The following is a 26,611-nucleotide window of genomic DNA, read 5'->3' as shown; positions in this document are numbered from 1 at the left end:
TTAAAATGCCAGACTGCATGTCTAATTAATCGACAGCAGAGGCTGATAAAGCATAATTCTTTTATAAAGTCCACCGAACACATGCTCTGGGATGGACACGAAGCACACCACGCATGATAATTTGATCACAGGATGCTGTTTGCACTCTTGATGAGAAAGAAGAGACAAGAAGAAGATTTCAGTTTGTATGTCTGTCATCTCGGAGACTATATGTTCTCCTCACCTTCGGCCCTGGTCCTGATAACGTCTTCGAAAATACTAGAATTATCAACCCAGCTTTTTGTCATAAGACGCACTGTGTATTCGGTTCCAGGTTCGAGCCCTTCAATGATGTGGAAAGTCTTAGAAGAGTTTAGCATGTCGGATATCTTCCAGTTACCTTCACCTACACAGGATGTACATAGTGGGTGAAGGGGTGTTAGTAGACTACAAAATCTCTACAATAAATATGGGTCAAAGACATTTTGTTTTAGTTTACAAAAGAGATTTTACATACTGTATGTGTAATTCATATAATTCATACATGCATGTACTGTACCAAATGTCAAAACATAGATTAAATAATTGTTTAACAAGCTTTAGATAATTGATTATCTTACATTTAAATGTGACCTCTTTAATTGATATCTGATATCCCGAAGACAAAAAATGAAATGTCATTCAGTCTAATGATAGTTTATACACTAAAATGTATTCAAATATCAATAAATATAAATATATATAGAGTAATTTTTTTTTTTTCTTTTCAATTCTTCATACTTGGCCATTAGCCATCAAACCACTTGTTTTTTTTTTTTTTGGTACTTGGTTTTGGTGTGACAGAAATACAATTTAAAATACAGTAAATCGCAAATACAGTAATTTTTTTTTTACATGAATGCATGTATAGTTATATGAAACATTAAAGTTAACATTTAGCATTTAACAAGCTTTCTGTGTATATAAAAACACTTTTATAAAATTAATTTAACATAAAAATGTCTTTGACCCATACAGAGAAGTACCATACTGTTTATCTAAATTTAACTGAGAGTTACTAATTTGTTAGAGTAAAATAACAATAAAAATGTTTTATACATTTTAATAAACCCCTTGACAGCTTATTAATTAGGGCTGGGCAATATATGTGTCTGGTTCTCGAATCTGATTGGCTGATAGCTGTGCAATATTCTATAATAACAGCACTCGTACAGCCTCCTTACCCTTCAGTATTACTCCACCCACATAGAGTGACAGCAGATCAATAAACTCACTACAGTTTGACAAATGTTGCAGCTGTTGGAAAACATAATGTACTTTTGAGGGTTTTTAGATGAGAATGTAGTTGTTTAGATTACAATTATGCAGTTTATTTAAATGGATAGTCCCTACTTGAAATATTTATAACTTCAGAGATCGGCGGCCATCAGCCTGTTTCAGCCGCTTGACTGAAGGCGTGTCTGAAGTTGGGGTTGAAGTGATCATCATAGAAGCGTCAGCCAATGAAATTCAGGCAGCAATAGGCCACTGTCTGAGCTGGTGTATTTGCATACAGCGATCTGATTGGCTGACGCTTCCGTCTGTGCTTGAAAAGTTGAGCTAGTCTTTAGAAAATATCTCTAAACTGATGACATTTCATGCCGTTCATCATTATAATCTTAAAGCGTGAGCAAAATGACCTGTTTTTGCCATTACTTTAGACATTACGCTAGAGAATCCTTTAAACATTAGCTCTAAAGTGACGTGTCAAAAAGCATTGATTCCTGCTGTTCTGACGGTCAACTGCAGATGTGAATGAATGATGGAAGAAAGTAGTTTCTCTAACAAAAGGATTTTTGAGACTCTCAGTGTTTGATTTCTTTTTGTATATACACGATTATGCTGTCGAACTGTTGTATAAACACAATATACACACTGTATATTGTCACTGGTGGGGCACCAGTATATTATATGTATATATATTTAAATGTGCTACATTACATAATCTGACTATTCATTCTATGCATTATAAATAGGTAGTTGGAAAAATACCAACAAATGTAGGTTTGTCTATCTTAATTTATTTTTTAATATTTTACTATTTGTAAAAAGTTTACAGTTCATATTTAGAAATACCAGTAGGATTTGCATTAAATCTATATTCACTGAATCTAATCAAGAATTGACAACCAAATCAAGGATCTAATTTATTTAAAGTAAAAGCTCATGAAACTGACTCGAACAGAATCAAAATATATCTAAATTAATACCCAGCCCTACGAATACTAAATTATTATGTATAATACAAATTTTAATATTTAATATTTATAGTCTTAATATTCGTAACTTAAAAAAATGCTGGGTAGTTTCAACTCAAATGTGGGTAAAATTGTTTGTAGTTTACCCAAGTTTGAGCTGAAACAACTTAGCATATTTTATTTTAAATCAAAATATCTATTAATAAATGTAAAGAAAACACTAATCAAATCAATAATTGTTAACTGTCTTATGTTAAATTCACTTTAAACACTAAACAAATACTACAGAGAATTTCGATATAATACTGCACCTCAAGGCTTTATTTACAAGAACAAGCATGGAGAACAGTAAGAAGAGCTTACGGTTGTTCATAAAGGCAACATATAACTCTGACTCCGTCTGTTCTGTGCCTGGAATCCAGCTGATATTTGCATAGTTGTGACTAACTGAGGTGCTAATATTCAACACCGCTGAGAGAAGAGAGAAATGACAGAGGGTTAGTACTGTAAATGACATGAGAAAGGGTTGCTTGTTAGACTTGAAAGGGAAAGAGTGTCTTCTTTCTATTAACTGTAACATATGGAGGTTCCAAGAGAGTACTTCAATGAAATGTGGCGTAGTTACATATTTTCTCATTTGTGATGGAGATGAAATGTGCGCAAAATGAAATGGGAGACACTATTCTAACTATAGGTGCAAAATTGTTCTTTTCATGCTCATGGTGACATCTGATTGGTGCAAATGCCTGCTCCACATGATGGAATATTGCAACATTATGTTAATCAATCAATCAATCAATCAATCAACCAATCGACCAATCAACCAATCAATCAATCAATCTAATCCTTGTAGATCGCTGGTAAACACGAAAATCAACATAGAACTACAAATCTGCCATTCGGGGAATTCAAGAGGATCTGGTGGCCCTGAATATTTGGAGGATTTGGGAGGATCTGGCACCCCTAGCCATATGAGGGTTTAGGAGGATGTGGCGTCCCTGGCCATTCAGGAGGATCTGGCAGCCCTGGTAGTTACAGAGGATCTGGCAGCTCTGGCAGTGACTCCATCACTGCCAGATCTCCGAGACCCCAGATGCTCCCGAATCCACCAAATAACCAGGGGCGCCAGATCCTCCCAAATCCACCAATTGGTCAGGTTTGCCAGTTCCTCCCAAAGTTCCTCCTTAGAATAGGGGTGCTATATCCTCCAGAATCCCCTTAATGGAGGATGCCAGAACCTCCCAAATTCCCCGAATGGCGGATTTGTAGTTTGTAGTATCGATCTGCGATTACCACAAATCTACAAGGAGATTGCTGATGATTGTGACACAGTCACTCAAATATCATTATAGAAAAACCACATGCTTTGCAAATAGATATTAAAAAAAATATAACTTTTTCATAACTCATTCTGTGTGTGAAGCTCATGTGGTTGTGTTACAAAAATATATTATAATAAAATATTTAAATATAATATTATATAATATAATATATACATTTGATTTGTTTAAAAAAATTTATGCACATATATATCAGATGTACATCAGTGAAGAAGAAAACCTAGAGCTTTTACACAAATTCAAACAAGTAATTACCGGTTTAACAGAGACAAGGACATTTTTTTTTACTACTAAGGAGCTTGTAATTACTGTAATTTTGCCAGCTTTACACATTAAATGTGTTTTGACTGGCTTGAATTTTGTTACGACGTACACCAATTTCGCTTTGAGTGTGGTCAGACTAATTACTTGTCATCAGAAACCTGAGAGTCGCGGCTGGATAGGACACAGCGTTCAGAAATTAACGTGATGGGATGTCACAAACAAATGGCGGATCTTCAGATGCTGGAATGGAGAGCGATTTAATTTCCATCAGAAACATAGCTGCGAGTCTTCTGTAATTAAATGACTAATTAACGACCTGAAATAATGATGTGCTCGTTACACTGGGCGAAAGAAGAAATAATAAGAGATAATTTTAGACGGTGTCGCAGAGTAATAATTACGCAGTCGCCGAGTTCTGAAAGAGCTGAACACAACCAACGCGCCTTTCTATTCAGGAAGCCAAAAGTATTCGACTTGGACAATTGCTACCTACACGGCATGCCACCGGAGCTGTATCAATCACAGATAACTTGTGTTTTCATCACCTTCAGGTGTAGCAATTAGGCAGACTGTTGTCTGCTGTCAAAACTCATTACCACACATCTCAATCACACAACTCCTCTCCCTTTGGGCAAAAACATGCAAATGGAACACATTTATTCTCAGGCTCTTTTCAGGAATCCATCTGCACCCAAGGACCGAGTCTGTCCTGCCCAGCGCTGCATGCTTGAATGACATCCTCTAATCGGGATGCCTTTCCATCCACCCTGTTATTCTAGAAATTGCGTTAATCATCGGTGCGGTGTGACACCTTTGCTTGACACAGAAATGACGCTATAAATATTGAGCAGGCTGGCTGGAGGTTTGTCAGTCTGCATCTGCCTCCACAGCGGGAGGGAGAAAAGCTCACGCTACGTGTGTCCTGCAAGACTGCTCTCAAAAGCGGAGGAATGAAGGTGTTGAATTTAAACGGCTTCCCGTTATTCACTTAGCAGCCGTTTAGAACTGTTCCTCTGTGCTTCAATAAGGCACGACAAATCAGATTTTGACACTTGACCACATACACATTACTGTTTGGGGTCAGTAAAATTGTTTTATAAAATGTCCTTATTGTAATACCTTTACAAAAAAGTAACCTTGAAGTGTAATAAATTGAGTTTATTTAAAGGAGCAGCAGGTGACTGATTCAGTAACATTTTTGTTAAGCTGGTTGAAAGTCTCCTCACATTCCAATAGTAATGGTTAAAGTAAATGATCTAAATGTGTTTATATGCAATTTTATATTCTGGGTAAGGCAAAAGACAAAAAAAAAAAAATATATATATATATATATATATATATATATATATATATATATATATATATATATATGTATGTATATGTATATACTCAGACCTTTTCTTTCAATTAAAATTTGTCAGGCTGACAATTCCTATAATTCTGATAAGTAGCCCAAACTGTCTGTAAAGAAATGTAGATTTTTTCATCTGCACACCTGTTTACGCAGAGCTGTCATTTGCATGTGCACAAATGCAGCATTTTTTTCAACACCTTTCTAAACATAATAGTTTTAATAACTCATCTCTAGTAACTGATTTATTTTATTTTATCTTTGCCATGATGACAGTAAATAATATTTGACGAGATATTTTTCAAGACACCTCTTTAAGACACCTTAACTAGGTTAATTAGGTTAACTAGGCAGGTTAGGGTAATTAGGCAAGTTGCTGTATAACAATGGTTTGTTCTGTAGACTATCAAAAAAAATAGCTTATAATTAGGGGGCTAATAATTTTGATGTTAAAATGGCTCATAAAAAATAAAACTGCTTTTATTCTATCTGAAATAAAACAAAAAATTATTTTTACAGAAGAAAAAAATGTGTTAAACATCATTTGGGAAAAAATTATATAAAAAAAAAAAAAAAGGGCGGCGAATAATTCTGACTTTAACTGTACATATAGGTTATGTGTATTAGATAGCCTACTCTGCAAATAATACTTCATATGAATGCCTTCCTTGTGAATTCATATACATATGAACTGAAAAAAGTAAGAATATTGTTTTATTCGACCACCAAATTATCACATTAGAAAGACTTCTGAAGAATTTTGTAATAGTGACACTAAGCTTTGTTGACACAAGAATCAATTGCACTTTCATATGTAGAGAAACTTCTATATTACAACATGTACTTTATTTTTGAACACATAAAATAAGATTATAAAAACATTTAAAAGTCTTACTGACCCCAAACTTTTGAACAGTTCTGCAGAGCACATTGCTTGACCAAAGCAAATTCAACATGGGAATAAATGTGTTTCCATTAACAACATAATTGACTAGAGCACAGGCATAAAAAAGCCCATTTTGTTCCTCATTTGCTCATTCAGACTTCTTGTTATGTGGTTTAGTACCTATAGAAGAAAGAGTAGCATTAGCCACAGGGGAAACAGTGGTTTTTCTTGGAGGAAATCGTGAGCTGGATTTACCTGGAAAAAAAATACATTTTTGTAATTTATTCTTTTTAAAGGAGCTGAACTATTTCTAGGAAAGTGATGAGGCTAAGCAAGAGTTAGCTCTACTAAATAAGAGGGTGCTATACATGTAGGTGAAAAATAAAAACTGCCTTTGTTAGCTCAACCATAATGCAGGATTATGCAAGAAGGAATTGGGATGGGATTGAGCTAGATTAAATGGAATAAATCAATTAGTTTCAGCTATGACTATGAAGCAGATGACAGTTTAATAATGAGATTGATCTAATTTAGCAACTATATGCTAAATCTATGCTCTCAGCTATGCTCACGCAAGGATATAGGGCAAAGAAAAGCATTATGCGGCTACAGTATATGAAAATGAAATGATTACCCCATTATGAACACATGCATTTTGAAGATAGAGCTCTATAATATGGCTAGAATTGTATCCTCTATTCTAGTGCTAGCTAGCTCTAATGCTAAAGAAAACAAGACTTCATACTGATGTTGAAAGAGGCCACATCTGTTGAAGCTGGCAAAACAAAAGCAATAAAGCATTGAAAAAGACATATTGCAAGGAACGATGGGAAGACAGTGAAATCATGACAACTTTAGTTCATAAGACAGCTTGTTTATAAGACAGCAGTACCTTTTACCCAAGCATTAAAGCGAGGATGCAATAGCAAGAAACCTGGGAAATTTCATTTCAAAATATGATGTAATATTTTTAAATGCCCCACTAGAGATGTGTAGGTATTACAGAAGGGATGAAAAGTCAAGTTTTTTATGATGCCAGCATGGTATTAGATTAAAAATATATATATAAAAATTATTTTGAAAATTATATATTTATGCATTTAACATCATAGGTAGGTGCTGTTGAAGCCCCATTTTCTGTTTAACAGAGATTTTTTTCAACACATTTCTAAAGCTCACAGTTTTAATAACTCATATCTAATAACTGATTGATTTTGTCTTTGCCATGATGACAATAAAAAAAGATTTGACTAGATATTTTTCAAGACACTTCTATACAGTTTAAAGTGTCATTTAAAGGCTTAACTAGGTTAATTAGGTTAACTAGGCAGGTTAGGGTAATTAGGCAAGTTGTTGTATAATAATGGTTTGTTCTGTAGATATGAAAAAAATGCTAAAGGCGGCTAATAATTTTGTACCTAAAATGTTTTTTTGTTTGTTTTTTGTTTTTTTTATTGACTCATTTTACATGCCAAAATAAAAACAATAAGACTATTATCAGACATACTGTAAAAAATCTCTTTGCTCTGTTAAACATCATTTGGAAAATATTTAAAAAGAAAAAAATTATTCTGACTTCAACTTTAATACCAATGTACTGTACATTTAGGAATACAATGGATTCACTATTGTTAATAATTTTCCACTACATTTACATTTAGTCGTATAGCAGACGTTTTGTCCAACACGACACTACAATTGAGGAGGTATTCAGCAATTTAACAAGATAAGGCAATACATACAAGAAGTGCTATTTATTTAAAGTAACTTGTTTGTGCTCAGAAAATTTAGTGCTAGTAAGAGAGGGAGAGAGAGAAAGAGAAAAAAAGTGCTTATATATATAGTCGGTCACCCCCTGGTTTCACTGGGGTTCATGACATAAAATTTAAGTAAAAACTACAATACTTTAAAAGGAAAACATTAACCTTATCCAATGTCCTCTTTTCCCTAACTGTTCTTCAAATCAACTCATTTTCTTTGACACATACTGCTCACGTTTAAGTCTACAGCAGCCGATTGTTTCCTATTGACATATAAAGATATCTCGCCTCGCATCAGAGCACTCATTTATTTTCTTGACTGTTTCCTATTACTCTGCGAATATTGGTACCATGCCTTGGGATTTTCATCTCGATCATATTTCTTCCGTAAATACAACTTCCTATACGAACCCTCAGTGAAACGGAAATAAACAGCACTTTATCAACAATCTGCTAACCGCCGATGATAAGCACAGCTCCGTGAACCATTAATCACGACAAATGTGCTGTAAATTCACGCTTGCGTGGTTTTACTTTTAATACATATATATTTTTTGGAGGATGATGCTGATTACCAACTTATTTCCACGTCTGTAAATAATAACAATACGACATTTCCATCCCCAAAAGGCAACGTATTATTTCTTCTTCCTTTTTCGCAAGCCAGCTTTTACGCTCAAATCAATAAGCGCTTGCTCTTCCTAGACAATGATGAATGCAGCCCGGTCGCACACTGTTATGATATTGTTTAGCTATAAAGAAATGCTTAGATGGGCATATGAAAAGCTTGGTGAGATGGGAGGTCGAAATAATGTCCCCTGCATTCGCCGGGTCGATGCCCATAACAACAGCAGCTTGGTCATCCATGCCAAAGAGGCAGATTCCCCAGAGAGACCCACCCCGAAGCAGCTGATGCCCATCTGTACTCACTGGCTTCAGGGACGGTGGTGCGCTCCTCGCTGACCGCAGGACCGCAGCCCACCCGCGTGCAACACCGAAGGTAAAATTTGTATTTGCTCAGGGCTTCCAGGTCTTCGAGGTGCTGCTTATTGCTGTCGGCGGAGATGTTGAGTGTCATCAGAGGGCCTAGTTCCTCTGTGTTGTTTACTAAACAGGAGAAGGAAAAAGAGGATATGTCAATGCAGAGAATGGTCTTCAAAATGAATGTTCTAAACCTAACTTTTAACCATTTTTTTTTTTTGAAAATCTGAATTTCCACACTGAAAAAAACGTTAGTCAAGTTAAAAAGCTGTGGATTGTGAGCCTGTAAGTATCTTTATTTGTTAAAATTGATCAAATGCATGAACAGTTACTAGCATTAACGGTATGTTGTAGTGAGGACGTAAAACAAGAATGTAAACAACGGGAAATGCTGTTTGGCACCACAAACAATTTAGCTGCAAATTCAGATTTATCAGTCAAACCAATATAAACACCCACAGTCGTCAACAGCCCTGCAGTGTTTCTCTATGCGGTCACTTTTCTTCTGGAGAAAGTTTTTTATTTTATTTTATTTTTTTATTTATTTTGGATAGAATAAAAGCAGTTTTTTATTTATTTATTTTTTTAAACATTTTAAGGTCAATATTATTAGCCCCTTTAAGCTATATATTTTTTCAATAGTCTACAGAACAAACCATTGTTTTACAATAACTTGCCTAATTACCCTTACCTGCCTAGTTAACCTAATTAATCTACTGTAGTTAAGCCTTTAAATGTCACTTTAAACTGTATAGAGGTGTCTTATCTAGTTAAAAATGAGAAATGAGTTTTGAGAAATGAGTTATTAAAACTATTATGTTTAGAAATGTGTTGAAATCTCCGTTTAAATTTGGAAAAAAATAAACAGAATATACACACACATATATATATATATATATATATATATATATATATATATATATATATATATATATATATATATATATATGTGTGTGTGTGTGTGTGTGTGTGTGTGTGTGTGTGCGTGCGTGCGTGCGTGCGTGCGTGCGTGTGTGTGTGTGTTTTACCAAACAATTACAAATAAATTATAGGTTAATTATAACTAAGATGCTGCAGATATACTTTTTTCATTATTAGTTAAATATGCATACATATACACTGAAGTTTTTATGTCATGTGTAATTTCTGCAAACCAATACAATTTATTTGATAAAAAATATTTTCAAAATAGAATATAAATATTTAGTCTAGAATAGAAAAACAGACATATTTTAAGATGCATACATTTGACATGGTGCATTTATATTCTTAGAAATAAATCTTCCAAACAATACAATACTTTTTTTGTTCCCTGATAACCTTTTTTTTGTGTGTGTGTGTGATGAACTTTTTGATATATTTAGATTAGCCAGTCTGACAAAATGACATGTTGTGGAATGCGAATCTTATAATAGTGTGACTAAACTCTGCAAACTCAACGCCTCCTTCTTTATCACTGCCTGTTTAGCTCCGCCCACCGATTCAGGATTTTCAGAAAAGTTGAAACTAAAAGATGATGCTGTGCTGACAATATTGGATCTGACAGAAATGTTGTACCAAACAAGAGCTTTTTTTTTTTTTTTTTTTGTAACGTATTCACTATTGCTTTGCTTGTTATTACTGATTGATATATACTCAGTATGTATGCAGAATTCTGTTAAATTGAAATATACAGATGGTAAAAGGAAGAGAACAATGTGCAGGAAAGTGACGTGTTCATCATGTGTTATGGTTGGTCGCTCAGCTGGACGGGTAAAGGGAAGGCCGTGTCATTGAAATGTCAGACGTGTTTAGTCAGCCAGAGGTCATATACACTTTTTTTTCTTCCTAACACAGACTGACAGTCTGCACTAGGAATGTCACAATACACAAGTTTCAGTAGTGGATGACAATAAGCTTGTCACAACACTATGACTTATCATGCAATTTATGTTGTTTAGATGTGTTTTCGCACAGATGGCATATTGTGGTTATTGGGTGTTACCATATACGGGAAGCGCATCCACTGCGTAAAAACTTGGTGGATAAGTTGGCGGTTCATTCCGCTGTGGCGACCCTGGATTGATGGAGGGACTAAGCCGACAAGAAAATGAATATATATCCAAGTATTTTTTTTTTTTCCGTTTGGACATTTTTAATAATGTCCAAGTATTTTTTATTGTTATTTAATATGAAAATAAAATAAATAAATAAAGTAGCCAATATATTTCATAATACATACATTTTGTTAATAAATGTTAAATAAAAATAAACCAAACCACTGGATTTTTTCGATGGAAATATAATTTGTGAAATTGCAATTAACTGTAAAAAAAACTGTTTTAATTTTATTATATTTTTAAAATACTATTTATGCCTGTGATAGTAAATCAGAAATATTTTAGAAGTCATTACTCCTAAAATAAGTTTTCAGTGCCATACAACCATTTTTGGTTCAGTCAACAATAATTTAAGCAATTATTTGTAAACAGTTAGCAAGAAATACATGAAGATAATTTATTTGGAAATATCTGTTAAATATTGTGACACAATTTTTAATTTTATTTACTTGTATTTTATTTGTATTTTTAAATTAAATTAAATTAAATTAAATTAAATTAAATTAAATTAAATTAAATTAAATTAAATTAAATTAAATTAAATTATCTTCAGCTTAATCACTTTATTCATCCGGGGTCGCCATAGCAGAATGAACGCCAACTTATCCAGCATATATTTTACGCATATGGTTAACACAGTACTGGGAAAGACTCATACACTCTTATTTACACACCCACTACGGCCAATTCACCTATCCCGCATGTCTTTTGACTTCGAAGCACCCGGAGTAAACCCACGCAAATTTTTATTTTATTTTATTTTATTTTATTTTATTTTATTTTATTTTATTTTATTTTATTTTATTTTATTTTATTTTATTTTATTTTATTTTATTTTATTTTATTTTAATATCACAAAAAAGTGCTTGCATTAATGACCCTGGTAAGAACTCCATTTGCTATTTGTATGCACATAGATTACACCAAGGCTTAATTTAAATGTTATAAACAATCATGTAGACATGAACGAAAGTTTGCATTTAAAGATGGCATTGAAATACATAACAAAAATCCATGTCACTGATTAAAACACATGTTTTGTGCATGCCATTTAAACGGCTTTAAAAAGTAAGTCTGCAACCTGTGCCGTTTCCCCTTTCCTCCCAGTAATTCTCCACTAAGTCTGTCAAATAAAAATAAACTATGTGCAAATTGTTAACTGTATGCAATTTCAGCGTAGTTGGATCTGGCTGCAGGCCATCTGTGCAGCGGCTCTTTAATCCCAGTTGCTATTTTCCATTCGACGGGTACAGCTGTGTGCTCTCGCGCCAGCATTTTACACACCACTTTCTTCAAGGGGACTTCAATGAGCACACTTCAAAGGAGGCACAATGGTTCTAGCAAGCTCTCCTGATGAAAATGTCGCTTCTTTTAATACGCAACCTGACACTTGGCCTCAATGATCAGCCGCAGCATCAAACACAATTAGCTGACGAGGCCTTGTGGACTGTATGCATCATAATCAGCTCCGTCACCATTCCTGCTGGGATATGGTTGCGTGTTGAGTGGTTTGTGTGTTCAGTCTGGTGTTTTACTGTGATACGGTGCATGTCAAACAGCATGGGGTGTGTGCAAGAAATTTTATTCCATTTTTTTATGCTATATATTGATTTATACCATTGTTTCCTAAGCTGAAGCAAGTGAGCACTTTGATAGGTTTATTTATTTATTTATTTATTTATTTATTTATTTATTTATTTATTTATTTATTTATTTATTTAACAAACATTTATTTATTTATTTATTTGCTTGTTTATATATTTGTTTGTTTGTTTGTTTGTTAAATAAATAAATAAATAAATAAATAAATAAATAAATAAATAAATAAATAAATATTATTTTATTTGCTTACTTGTATTTTAATTGATTTTTAAATTATCAGACCTTTGAATGTGCTAATATTTGTAAAATCTTTGATTAATTAACTTAAATTCACAGGCAAAGCAACTGAACATTTATTAGGTCATAAAAGGTTTGACTGACAATGACATTCAGGAATACATGGTTTAGACAAAGATAAATAAAAAAAAATAATAAATAAATAAATAAATACTAAAAAAACTTTCAGAAATATGTAAAAATATTTATTTATTTATTTATTTATACAATACATTTATTAATTAATCAATTAATAAAATATAATTATATATTTTTTTTTCTGTATTTCAAGTGATAATTAAATGATTGTATAATATATATTTAATATATATATATTGTTTCAGGGACTTCAAGGTATTTTATATGGAGAAAAAGCTTTAAAAAAGAATTACTATATATATATATATATATATATATATATATATATATATATATATATATATATATATATATATATATAATTATTCATTAGCTTATCATTATTATTTATTTATTTATTTTTTTTTTTTATTTATTTATTTCGGTCATATTTATGTTTATTTAATACAACAATAAAACAATACAACAATACACATAAGTTTCCTATTTTCATGGTCTTCTACAATTACACCTACGTTTATCTTAAATATTAAAATCTACAGCCTGAATAAAAATATCTCTCACTATTTACTAAAACGCTTCACAATGTTTCCCATTCCCCTAAAGTGTGTGACTTAACTATTAATACGATGTGCATTGTTAACCGACTACATTTCTGTAATCAGTGGTCCTACTCACTGTAAATCCCAATTAAAACCAAAGCATAGCCTAATGGCATGCACTAAAAAAATAGCGGTTTAATTCACTAGTGTGCTTTCAGTTTGGTATAACAGGACCGGTATAATAAAAAATACGCAAATTGACTGAGGCAACTTAAACCAGTCAAAGTAATTGTTTTCCATAAATCATTTAGCAAATATACAACTGTGTCTTATTGAGGTCCTGTGCAGTTATTTTCATAATACTGGAGTCTCTGCTCAATATAAGATGCAGCTGCCGAACATAAAGTAGGTGGCACAACAATATCTCCTAGTGGTGAGATGTAGACATGACTTGATGTAATGAGAAGTGAACCCTAAAAGAGCTTTTGGATGTTTTTGTATGTAAAATCCTCATCTGTATTATGGGGAACATGCTGGTACAAAGCAATATGATTTTATCTGTGCCATGATAAAATAATTTCCTATCCACCTTTTTTTCTGCATATGACTACTGCGTTTCAAATTATGGGATGCATTTCCAGTTATGGAATTTCTATTTGAAAGAACTGAAATAAATCTGTTTAATATATATATATAAGGTTGTGCTGCAAATAATCCATATACATAGTGAACGAATTTAAAGAGTGATGTGCTTTATTTGTATCCATGATGGAAATAATGTTATAAATAATGTTATGCTTAGAATTTTAACATTACAGGTTTCGTCAAGTTAAATGTAAGACATTAAGACCTTTTTAAGACAGTTATGAATGAACCTTCAGACTTATACAGAGTTACAAGCTCATTTTCTTTTTTTCTAATAGCCCTGTTTGTTTATCGGAATAGATCAAATCTATAATAAACTAAATCTATGCACATGCGACAGTCTATATAAATATAAACAGTCTATATCCAGGTCAATTACTTATTTCGTATTTAAACAAAGCAACAAACAAGCAAACAACCCCTAGTTTTACTATTTTTTGTCAACAACTTTTCTTAAAAAAATAAATAAATAAACTCTTTAGGAACTAAAATAAACTAAATGTATGCACATACGACAGTCTATATATCCAGGTCAGTGTCTTCATCCTAGAAATTCCATTATGAATACAATAGACTTATGAAGGGCTAAACACTAAAGATTTTAGTTTTATTTATTATTATTATTTTTTTTTATGTCCCAGTTTGTCTAGCGGAAAAGATAATTAAAAAAAAAAAGCTTTTTTCTTACCCAGATATTTTAAATAATGTGTCATACAAACCCTAGTTGTTTACAATTTTTTTTCAACATAACTTTTCTAAAAAAAAAACAAAAAAAAAAAACTCTTTAATAAACTAAATGTATGCACATTTAACAATCTATATATTCAGGTCAGTGTTCTTAACCTATAAATTCTATTATGAATAAAATGTCAGACTTATACAGGGATAAACGCTAAGGATTTTATTTTCTAATAGCTTAGTTCGTCTATCAGAAAAGATAAGAAATGTAATTACGTATTTCTTAGCCACACACTTTAAATAACATGTCAAACAAACAAACCAACCGTAGTTATATACAAAATTTTTTAGAACTTTTCTTAAAAAAAAAAAAACGCTTTAAAACTATAATTAACTAAATGAATGCACATTCAACAATCGATATATCCAGCTCAGTGTCCTCAACCTATAAATGCATGAAAAGCTTTCCAGCAAATGTTATAATAAGGTAGATGATTAAAACATATTGGTTAGAAAGCTATTATAATATTAGTAATAATTAGAGTTTTGCTAAATTTTTCTTGAGATGGATTGTTGGAGACTGGATGAGTGTTTGTCTGACTGATTAGCTTTACATAGACATAGAAAAATTAAGACTCTTTTAAGATAATATAAATAAGACTATATAATATATCAGTGAATTTAAGACTTTTTGAAACCTAAAATTCTGTTTTTGAAATTTTAAAGACCCCAATGGACCCCTAAAATTAGTATAGCAAGTATATCTGTGGCAAAAGTTCACTGTTTTATACCTGTAGATTTTTTTCTATACTCTACAATGCAGTATTATTTAACATGTCCGTAATATTGCAGGAGGTAAGACACATTGTGAGTCCTTCAGTCCATTAAAAAGTAAACAGTTAATGGACTAACCACTGGACCTGTTATTATTCTTATTATTATTATTATTAATATTATTATTATTATTAGTAGTAGTAGTAGTAGTAGTAGTAGTAGTAGTAGTATGAGTATTATTGCTGTTATCATTATTATAAAAAAAAAAAAAAAAAAACACTTCACTGATTGTTTACAGTTTAACTAAAGCTACTCCCATATTTTAAGGAAAGCATCATGGGCATATGAAAAAGAGTTACAGTCTGGCCCTTTAAGTGACATGACCTAAAAACAAATCCAGTGGGTTGTGGTTTTATTCTAGAATAACTATAATGACTAGTAATGCCGCTGTGTCATGGGCCACTCCAGAAATGCATATCAGGAAAGCTGTTTACTCAAGCCCAGACGCATAACCCTTACAGTAAGACGTAGAAATTTATGGTGAAGGTTATGAACAAAATGGAAATGCAATGTTCACATACTTAGCTGATATTGGAGGATGTAGCCAATTAGGACTCCATTTGCGTCAACTGGAGGAGACCAGGTCAAGGTGACCTTGTGCTTCTGGATGTTTGTAGCACTGAAAGCAGCTGCTTGACCAGGAACTGCAGGTAGACAGAGAAAAAAAAAAGAGTTGACAGGTATTTTAATAATTTAAAGAACCCTTTCGTGCACACAAATGAAGATAACAGTGCTATGGTGTCTTGCATTCATCTATTCTTTAAAAAAAAAAAAAAAAAAAAGCACCAGCGTTAATAAACAACAAAAGTTAAATAACAAAAGTTTTAAAGTCAAAACATTTTAATATTTTGATGAAATGCTTCAATAAATAAATATATATATATATATATATATATATATATATATATATATATATATATATATATATATATATATATATATATATATATATATATATATATTCAGAATAATTTAACTGCAGCATTCAAACACTATAATGTCTCATTTGTAATGATTCTGACTTTGATATTAAACAAAATTGCTGGATATCAAAAACAAATGCTGGATAAGTTTGCGGTTCATTCTGCAGTGGCGACCCCTGATGAATAAAGGGAGTAAGCCGAAGGAATATGAATAAATGAAATGAAACCAAATTAACTGAACAGCATGCCAAGACGTCTTTTATTTACACACAAATATGGACATCTCACAAATGTAGCGTACATACATAAAAATGGGTATATATATATATGATTAAAAGTATCTAAAAGTAACTTGAGTAATTTTTTTTTAATCTGACACTTTTTTAATCTTACTTGAGTAACTTTTAAGATGGCTACTTTTCACTTTTACTTGAGTAAAAAAAATAAAAAATCAAGTGCACTGAAAAAAACATTCTGTCTGCAAAATTGCTGCAAACAATTTATTCAATCATTCATTTTCTTTTCGGCTTAGTCCCTTTATTAATCCGGGATCACCACAGCGCAATGAACCGTCAACTTATCCAGCTCATGATTTACGCAGTGGATGCCCACTCATTCACACTCATACACTACGGACAATTTAGCCTACCCAATTCACTTCTACCGCATGTCTTTGGACTGTGGGGGAAACCCGAGCACCCAGAGGAAACGCATGCGAACGCGGGGAGAACATGCAAACTCCACACAGAAACGCCAACTGACCCATCCGAGGTTCGAACCAGCGACCGTCTTGCTGTGAGGCGACAGCACTACCTACTGAGCCACTGTGTCACCGCAAACAAACAATTTATGTTGGTTGAATTTAAACAAATGAAATTGAGTAATGTTCAACTTAATTTGTGTGTTTAAATTCAGCCCCAAAAATTGTTTACAACCACTTAACGAAAACAAAAAATATGTATATATATATTAAAGAAGTAGTCCACTACGATATCATATTTTAAACTTTAGTTGATGTGTAATGTTGCTGAGTGAACATAAAGAACATCTCTGTATGTAAGATGCTCAAACTTCAATGCAAAGGGAGAAACTGGCTTTTACAGAGTTAGCTTAGCAAAGCCTACAGCGAACGAATTTGGGGACTACAAAAAAATACATACAGGCTAATGAGATCACAAACATTCCAGGTTACACGCTTTCACTGCGCACACACCTCGCTCAGCAAAGGAGCATGGCCATAGACGCGTTAGTAGAGAAAGCAAAATGCAGTCCAAACACTGCTATTTCCATGGATCTTGTTCTGTTTCACTATTTGTCCATCCAAGGGATGTGACACAAACAGAAAAGTGCTTACATTTGAATTTAATTATGTTCCAGAATATTATAAAAAAAAGATAAAGCTCTCTGTGCAAAGCATTTTACAAAGGATAGCTTCCACAAATGGTCACAGTTAAGTGTTGGATTCAGCCTACGATAAAAGAAGAAGCTGTGGATTGTGAGCCACAACCTGTAAGTGCTTCTTTTTGTTAAAATGTATATCTTACATTTCCAGCATTCATTGCAGGCTATGTTGTAGTAGGGACGTAAACAAGGATATAAACAACGAGAAACGCGGTCTGTTAAACATATATGTATCTGTTTTCCCCATGTAAACATTTGCAATCGTCACCAGCGACTGCAATGTATCTGTATGCATCAGCAATCCATGAGTTTTACTTTTGAAATGATGGAGTATATTATGTACAGACATCCCAAGTCTCCCCAAAGCGCTGCCACCACCGCTTCCTCTACCTTATTTACTACATAAGGGAGCAGCACTTCAGTCAAGACAGCAGCAATGCATTGTTGGGCACGTGTATTACTTTTACGGTAATTTAGTCAACCGTTTTACTTAGAATAAAAAAAAATAAATAAAAAAAAACACATCATATAATTTATTCATTTTTCTGCAACATGTTTCATTATTTATTTATTTACAAAAGTGTGTTGCTTTCAGAATAGGGTTGTCCGTGTTTTCAGTATATTTTCATTAATTTGTTCAGCATAAACATACTGTTTATAAATACCTTAAGTGTGTTTTAACTTGTCCAAGCCTTACTACAGTACAATGTCATTAAGACTGCATTTTTATGACGTGGTTAAACCTCAGATAGTGAACGAAAACCCAAAGTAGACTGTTTTACCTGCTATCTATTAGAAACGAGACTTATTATAATGCATAATTTCCTATTTACACTAGTATGGGATGCTGAAATGAAATGCTGATGGCTTGACCACATTCTTCCTCTAACCAACGAACAGAAAAAAAAAAAAACATACTATTCAGGAACATCTAGCAAGATTGTGTTTGCTTGGGTTCAGCTGTGTTCTCTTCATTTTCTGTGTCTGACTCAGACTCAAACTGATACGGCCTCACTGACATTATTTACAGTCTATGGCAAGCCATTTTAGCATTTAAACCTTTGTTCTGACAATGGATAAATATAATACGGCAAGGGGTATTTAATGGTAAAACGGTTTACCATTACAGTCTGACAGACAGCGCGCAAGAGAGGCATGACGTTTTCTGGTGACGTGAAGCCGATCTGCCAATCACAACACATTAGGTTTGCTGACTAATCAGAGCCCTTTGAGGGCGGGCCTTATAAGGAAGATAAGATAAGTAAACAAATAATGTGATTTTTTTACAAATGAATTACGAACACACATTGTTTTGCACCCCATAAACACAATCAAACCTTAAAAAAAACATTGTGAACCACCCCTTTAAATCCAAGGAATCATCTTTGAATCATTTTCTTCAGTGTACTTGTATTTTTACTAAAGGATACATTTCGGATACTTCACCCAGCTTTGGTTTTTAAAGAAAAAACTTGATGTTGAGTATAATTTCTGAAAACAAGACTAGAAAATGCTTTTTGATTTAAGAATTTTGAGATATTCGGACTAGAAACAACCCAAACAAGGTGAACAGAATACAAAAAAAAACAAAAAACAAAGATCCATTGTAGACTATAAACCTTGTACCTGCAGTTCTTATAAATTATACACTAAAGAAAGAGGAAAACCTTACAAAGCATCTCATGGCCTCTTAAAGTAGACACATTGTCCTCACTCACCTCCCTCAGGGGTTTTGAAGTTGACCGAATGACTGCCAGGACCGTTTCCTCTGCTGTTAAAGGCCATGACAATGAGGCTGTATTCGGAGAACGGCTTAAGCCCTGTGACCACCGCATGGTTCCTCTCGCCTGAGAATGTCAATGTGTGCTTGTCGCCATGTGTTTTCTTTGAGTCCAGCAGACTACGAAGCCTCCACCAGCTCACCTACAAGTACATGAGATTAGATTAGTCAAAAAGAACGCCGATTAATACATGTGGATAGTTCTGGCAGCTTACTGAGTAACAAGAGGAGCTTCAAGGTCATAGAAAAGGGGTCGTTGGCATTTCAACCATGGCTAAAAAGTGAAAGGCATGTTGAATTACCCTGTAGCCACCCAGATGTCCATGTATTTTGTCCTTGTGAACATGTTCCCATCTGACCTTCACCATAGTGTTATTCAACACTTCTACGGCTACATCATCTGGAGCTGCTGAGGGGACTATGGGATGAAAAACATGCAAATATTAGAAAAAGCTTTGTATGAAATACACTGTTCCTACATCAAGATAATGTGGTTGAATTAGATATCAGATATGTTCATAAAACAAGGAGCAAGAAATGCTGTGGGTAATCATGAAGGGAACAAATTGATTGGGGTAATAGTTGTTTATGTGGAGTTGTGGACTATAATATTGTTTTTATGCTTATCAAACACTTCCCAAATTGCCTACAACAGCCATTTACCATACATCACACAATCTATGTATAAACAACACTAAACATTCACAAGTTATAGACACTTGCTAATGGAGAGAGATTTAATTATAATGGGAAAAAAACAGTGTTGGGGAAACTACAATTGAACTGTACATTTTTAAGAAAAGCTACAGTACATTAAATTAGATATACTATTTAACTTACAAGTTGATATATACTTTTAAATAAGATTCCAGACTTTTTAAATAAGGTTCATGGGATTCAAGACTTAGATTTAATTTTTACACATAATGCACCATTTTAAATGTTACAATAAAGTAGATTTCAGTCTTTTAGATGTCATTGCAATGTTATCATTCTTGAGTGGAAGACTTCCATCCTTAAATTTAAAAGTGTTTATACATATTTAACTCCAGAATGGAGTATATGCACACAGACTTTTAATTTCAGCCAGCCAGCCTCAGCACTTCTGGTCAACTGACTTTCCATTATAAAATTGCCATGATTTCTTTAAATATCAGTGATCTTTACTGCCAGATAGTTATACAATATGAATTGGGTCTTCGACCGGACAAGAAACACTGCATTAAATGCCATTGCCCCACGCCATGTCTTTAACATATGGCAGTTTATTTCATCCCAGTATTTTCAATGGAGTTTCTGTGCTCGCCTGCTGATTCTGATGGCGCAAGCAGTTACATAGTCTTTCATTTCGTTTTACACTTGAAATACTAAATAAATCCTTAAGTCTATTTAACTGAGTATATTGTAATTACATTACAACATCGATGCTGTGAAAGGAACCTTATGAAATTGAAAAGTCACATTAAGCTTTCACTGGAAGTTTATCATTGGCTGAAAAACACTGGCTGTGCATAGCCTATTGCTTCACAAATTCAACCTAAACATTCTAGATCAATGCGTAAAATGTAATGCAGAGATATGCACTCTATGTCATGGTTTACGGAACTGTCCTTTGGTTGGAAGCTTTTTAATTATTGAATATTGGCAAATGTCCAAAACTATCTATCTATATATATATATATATATATATATATATATATATATATATATATATATATATATATATATATATATATATATATATATAATCTTTCTTTATCTTTTATCAATTTTGTATGTTTTGTTTTGTTTTCTTTACAAGTTCCTAAAAAATTAATAAAGACAGTGTTTAAAAAAATATACAGTTTCTTGAATAAAGACTCAGAGTTCAGACAATGATACTAATAAACATTAAAATAATACTAGAAATAAAGCATTTACTTCATTACATTATTCATTTTTTCTAATTATTATAATACTGCATTTAACTTCTACATTTATTTAGTTATTTTAATTATTTTGTATTATTAATTGTAATCTAATTAGTTTTAATGTGTTTATTATGATCAAAATTGTGTCTATATGTATTTTAATATTAATAAAAAACTACTCAAAACTACTTTTGTGAATATGAATTTACCCTATTTGGATTTTTAAGTAGAGTAAGTGCTGAAAGAATCATTAATGAAACCGTCAACTGCTAATAAACCTTGTCATTCAGTAATTTAAACAGTTAATTTACCATAAACTGTAATGAATCATCCTATTATCCCTTTAGCTTACTCAGCATCATAAAAACTGTAATTTTTGTTTGGCAACACATGACTAGCAACTCCCCAACACTGGTAACCAAATGCTAAGCTAAAAGAGAATCACTAAAATAGGGTAACTGAGGAAGAAAATCGAACTAAACTAAAAAGCATACTACACAAAAACGTAGTGACCTGAGATAACATCGGGAGGACAACTCCAAAAGAAAACTGAAGGCAAGAGAATAATTATAGCCTCAAAAATAAACAGCTCATGATAACATTTCATGTACGAAAACTCAGAGTGAGGAGAATCATTCCCACTTTGTTCCATTTAATATTCTCAATAAGGCTAAACAAATCGCTGCCGTTTGGAGATTGTGTATTAAAGCAAAGATGCTATTTCATCATTGTTCTCTGCCCTCCAGGTTTGTTGATATTCTCATCACACATGTACTGCACTTTCGCTACAGGGAGGGGTGGGTGTGTTTCCATTTACAGCCATTGCTTATTTGCGGCGTAACAAGAGCCTTTACAGATGAAGAAAAGGTTAGAAACCACAATGCATCTTTCAGAATGTGCTACTTTGTATGCTCTCACAGGCACGACGCGCGATGCTTGACAGTGAGTGAAATGTCAACGGTATTGGCTTATTTGAATGCACACTCATCTTCACGGCTCAGGCACAATGGAGGTTGTTTCTACTTACAATCCTCTCCCGAGTACGCTGTTATTATTTTAGGGTCCGGACCCCAGCCCGCGTGGTTCTTGGCCTGAATTTTGATCTCGTAAAGGACGAACGTCGGGGTGTTTTTGACCAGAAATGAGTGCCTCTTCACCATGCGCTCCGTCCAGTCTTCATCGCTGCCATGTCTCCTGTAGCTCACTTTGTACTCCAGACCAGGCCCGTTGTGTTCAATAGGTGACAATGGCTGTGACAGGAAAAACAAGAGCTTGGTTAGAAGACAGGAAAGAGTAAATCAAAAGAAAATAACATTTAGTTGTTTTCTTGTTCTAAATACTAATACTTTGGGTAAAATGTATAAATAGATTATAAATCTATTAGCCTGATTTTAAATCATTAAAACATTTATAATTAGGCTGGCTGATTTTGTATGTATGTATAAGAGTAAGAATAATTTTGTAAAAAAAACAACAACATACATATTGCAAAAAATTATTAAAACAAAATAAAATTATATTAAATCTTATTTATATATATATATATATATATATATATATAAATATATATATATATATATATATATATATATATATATATATATATATATATATATATATGTAAAAATATTAAAAAGTTGATTTTCATTAGCTATTTAGCTGTTATTGCTATTGTTATTATCATTATTATTATTATTATTATTATTATTATTATTATTATTATTTATTTTTACAATTTTAAATTTTACTAAATTTTGATAAAAATCACAAAAAGTTGAGGATTTAAATAAAATAGAATCATTAATATGTTTATATATATTTATATATTGGTATAATGAGGTATAAATGGTATTAATCTGTTCTATAAATAAAATAAAATTAAATAAAATAAAATAAATAAAATAAAATAAAATAAATGGGTGTAACCCCGGTGTCCAGGCTATATTCCCTCCCATCGAACCTTTACGATCAAGGCCTACCAATCATCCCCATCCACTGAATTGGCACTATCACTGCCTCTCCACTCCACCTGTAGTTGATGTGTGGTGAGCACACCAGCGCCGTTGTCCTGTGGCTGCCATTGTATCATACAAATGGACACTGCACACTTGTGGTGGTGTGGAAAGGCTTCCCCACATGATTGTGAAGCGCTTTGGGTGTATGGCTATACACAATAAATGCGCTATGTAAATACACATTACCTACTTACTTAAATAAAAATAAAAAAATAATAATACAAAATTTGATTATATAAAAAAATAAAATAAAATAAATAATTAAATAAAAATAAATTAAAAAATGGAAATAAAATAATAAAATAAAATAAAAATCTAATCAAATCAAATAACATAAAATCAAATAATAAAATAAAATAAATTCATGAACATACATACATACATTCATACATACATACATACATAAATACATACATACATACATACATGTATATATAGATGAATACATATTATAGATTTTTTTAAATTCTATTTCGTGGGATCAGCAGCACTTTTGATTTCACACATTTTTAAGCTATAATTACATAATTCATATTTTTTTTGTAATCTCATGCAGGTTTATTATTGTTGTAACTTACTTAAAATGTTTAGTGCTGATCGGTTTCATTATCATCAGTTCATAATAAAATCCAATAAAGCGATAACATTTATTAACACATCTCAGAGCTATAACAGCTAACTTTCCTTTTACGATCATGTTACAGAAATGAATAGCAGTTATTCACTATACAGTCCACTATTAACAATGAAAATCCTAATCATTTTTTAGAAGCACAGGTGTATTAGCATGAAAAGCCAGCCAAGTAATAGCCCAGAAACTATAAAAGAGCTTCATCTTTATGTGAAAATCTTACTTTATGTATTCCGCTCCTTATTACTTTTTAATCAAAGACTCACTCTGGGCTCTTTTGATGGGAACCTGTGTCCAGCCAGATCTATTTCAGCAGGGCTTTGTAACTTTCCCAACAGCCCGCCGATAGAGATAGCCATGTTTTTCTATGCAAGAATCCCTATCTTTGCGAACACGCTTATCGATAATTGGAAGCTAACAACTGACGCTGCTCTCCCCCCTCTGAGAACTAAATGAAATTCAGCATTTGAGAGCTTGTCTTTATCCTCTCAGCCCTTCCAGCTCTTTGAACGTTAGATATTCCTGAAGACTATTGGAATTGAACATTTAGCATCGTACCTCCCAGTTGATATCCATTTCATGTGGCAAATGAGCTTCGATCTTGATATTTTCTGGGTTCTTGTCAGGTGCTTTTGGAAAGAGCAGAAATATGGATTTTGTCGGAGGTGAAATTGTTAGTGGAAGAGAGAAAAATGACCTGTGAAATATGCACTTTATAGACTGCAGCTTAAACGAGAGGGGAAAATCAATTATCTCACAAGTTTGAATGTTTTAAAGTTCAGGAGAGCTTCTAGATACCTGATGCTGGAGTTTTGTATCTTTCAGTGGACTGGCTTGGCCGACCTTTGCCCACCTCGTTGATGGCGGAGACTCTGAAGCGGTAGTCCACGTGTCCATAAAGCTTCAGCAGAGCTGAGTGATGGTTTCCTGTGACTCTCATCATCTCCCTCCAGCTGCCTGGCTCATGTTGGCTTTCCTCAAACTCTAGAACAAACTCTGCACCAAGTTGAAAATGAGAACCTGCTGTCAACACTTGCACAATAACTCATCCTTTGTCAAACCGCAACAATGTTTTTCAGTGATTTTATATGTAAAAAAACTAAAGTAACTGTTTTTTTTTCCCATGGTGTACTGTTTACATTGACATACTCAAACCTGGCTATGTTCAATTTAACCAATATGAAATGTTTTTTAAATAGTAAATTGGGTAGAAATTTCATATTTGAGGTAAAACCTGATTCTTTCTTTTGTTTTATAATGCATGAGCAAAATTCATCAATACACAAATTGCATCTCGGTGTAGCTAAATACAATTTGTTTTGTATGACATGTCTCAACAAACTAAAATATTTGCATGCATTTTAACAATATATTACACTTCAGTCCAACTGCATTGAGGCAGTAATAAACATTTGTTCCAAAAAAAAGTATTAGTTTAACTTAATTATGGATTATGGATTAATTGGTGGAATAATGGCTACTGCAAATTGTCACCACTTGTTAATTCCCTTTTGCAATCATAATAAATAAAATAAAATAAAACAAATTTTATAAAATAAAATTTATAAAAATGTAATTTTATAAATATAATTAATAATTTATAAAAAAATAATTAATTAAATTAAAATAATATTTAATGAAATTAATTAAATTAAATATAAATTAAATATAAAAAATACATAAAAATAAATTGTATATATATATATATATATATATATATATATATATATATATATATATATATATATATATATATATATATATATATATAAGCAATATTACACTAGGAGCAGTACAATATGGGTGTATATCAGCACTGGAGGGAGGCGTGCGTGCCGATATACAGCCAAATAGCACTGCTACAAGTGTGATATTGCATTTATACAACAGTTTGAATATATATATTCAATTATATTTTCACATTTAATAAACTAAAATAAATTTAAAATCATTTTCATAACATGTATTGCTAATGCATCACTGCATAAATCCTAACAGGATTATTATTATTATTATTATTATTATTATTATTATTATTATTATACACTCACTAGACACATTATTAAATACACTTGCTCATTAATGCAAATTTCTAATCGGCCAAATACATGGAGGCAACTCAATGCATTTAGGCATGTAGACATGGTCATGGTCACGATCTGCTGCAGTTCAAACTGAGCATCAGAATGGGGAAAAAAGGTGAATTAAGTGACTTGTAGTCATATGGGCTGGTCTTTCAGCTGGAGTATTTCAGAAACTACTAATCTACTGGGGTTTTCATGCACAACCATCTCTAGGGTTTACAGAGAATGGTACAAAAAAGAAAAAAAATCTCTAGTGATAAATGCCCTGTTGATACCAGAGTTGAAATGAGAATG

The 26,611-nt window shown here is 32.5% G+C and overlaps 1 protein-coding gene across 42 annotated transcripts in view; it reads right to left on the bottom strand.

Moving 5' to 3' along the window:
* Positions 1–26,611, bottom strand: part of chl1b (cell adhesion molecule L1-like b) — a 189,876-nt gene that overhangs the window by 10,204 nt on the left and 153,061 nt on the right. For 15 of the 42 annotated variants that reach the window (XM_087257895.1, XM_087257884.1, XM_087257898.1 and 12 more), the window contains 7 exons: positions 25,032–25,229; positions 24,792–24,862; positions 22,615–22,837; positions 19,980–20,095; positions 19,616–19,820; positions 16,095–16,217; positions 8,748–8,924 (listed from right to left, as the gene is read on the bottom strand). In XM_087257895.1, coding sequence (XP_087114021.1) covers positions 8,748–8,924; positions 16,095–16,217; positions 19,616–19,820; positions 19,980–20,095; positions 22,615–22,837; positions 24,792–24,862; positions 25,032–25,229 — 1,113 coding nt within the window. Of the gene's footprint in view, positions 1–223; positions 386–2,579; positions 2,688–6,237; positions 6,313–6,802; positions 6,833–8,747; positions 8,925–16,094; positions 16,218–19,615; positions 19,821–19,979; positions 20,096–22,614; positions 22,838–24,791; positions 24,863–25,031; positions 25,230–26,611 lie in introns of all 42 variants that reach the window. The other 27 variants (XM_087257867.1, XM_087257881.1, XM_087257870.1 and 24 more) reach the window with 3 other exon arrangements.

This window comes from Danio rerio, chromosome 6, assembly GCF_052040795.2.
Source record: "Danio rerio strain M-AB ecotype USA chromosome 6, GRCz13ab, whole genome shotgun sequence".
Classification (NCBI taxonomy): domain Eukaryota; kingdom Metazoa; phylum Chordata; class Actinopteri; order Cypriniformes; family Danionidae; genus Danio; species Danio rerio.
This window is presented reverse-complemented; position numbering and strand designations above follow the sequence as displayed.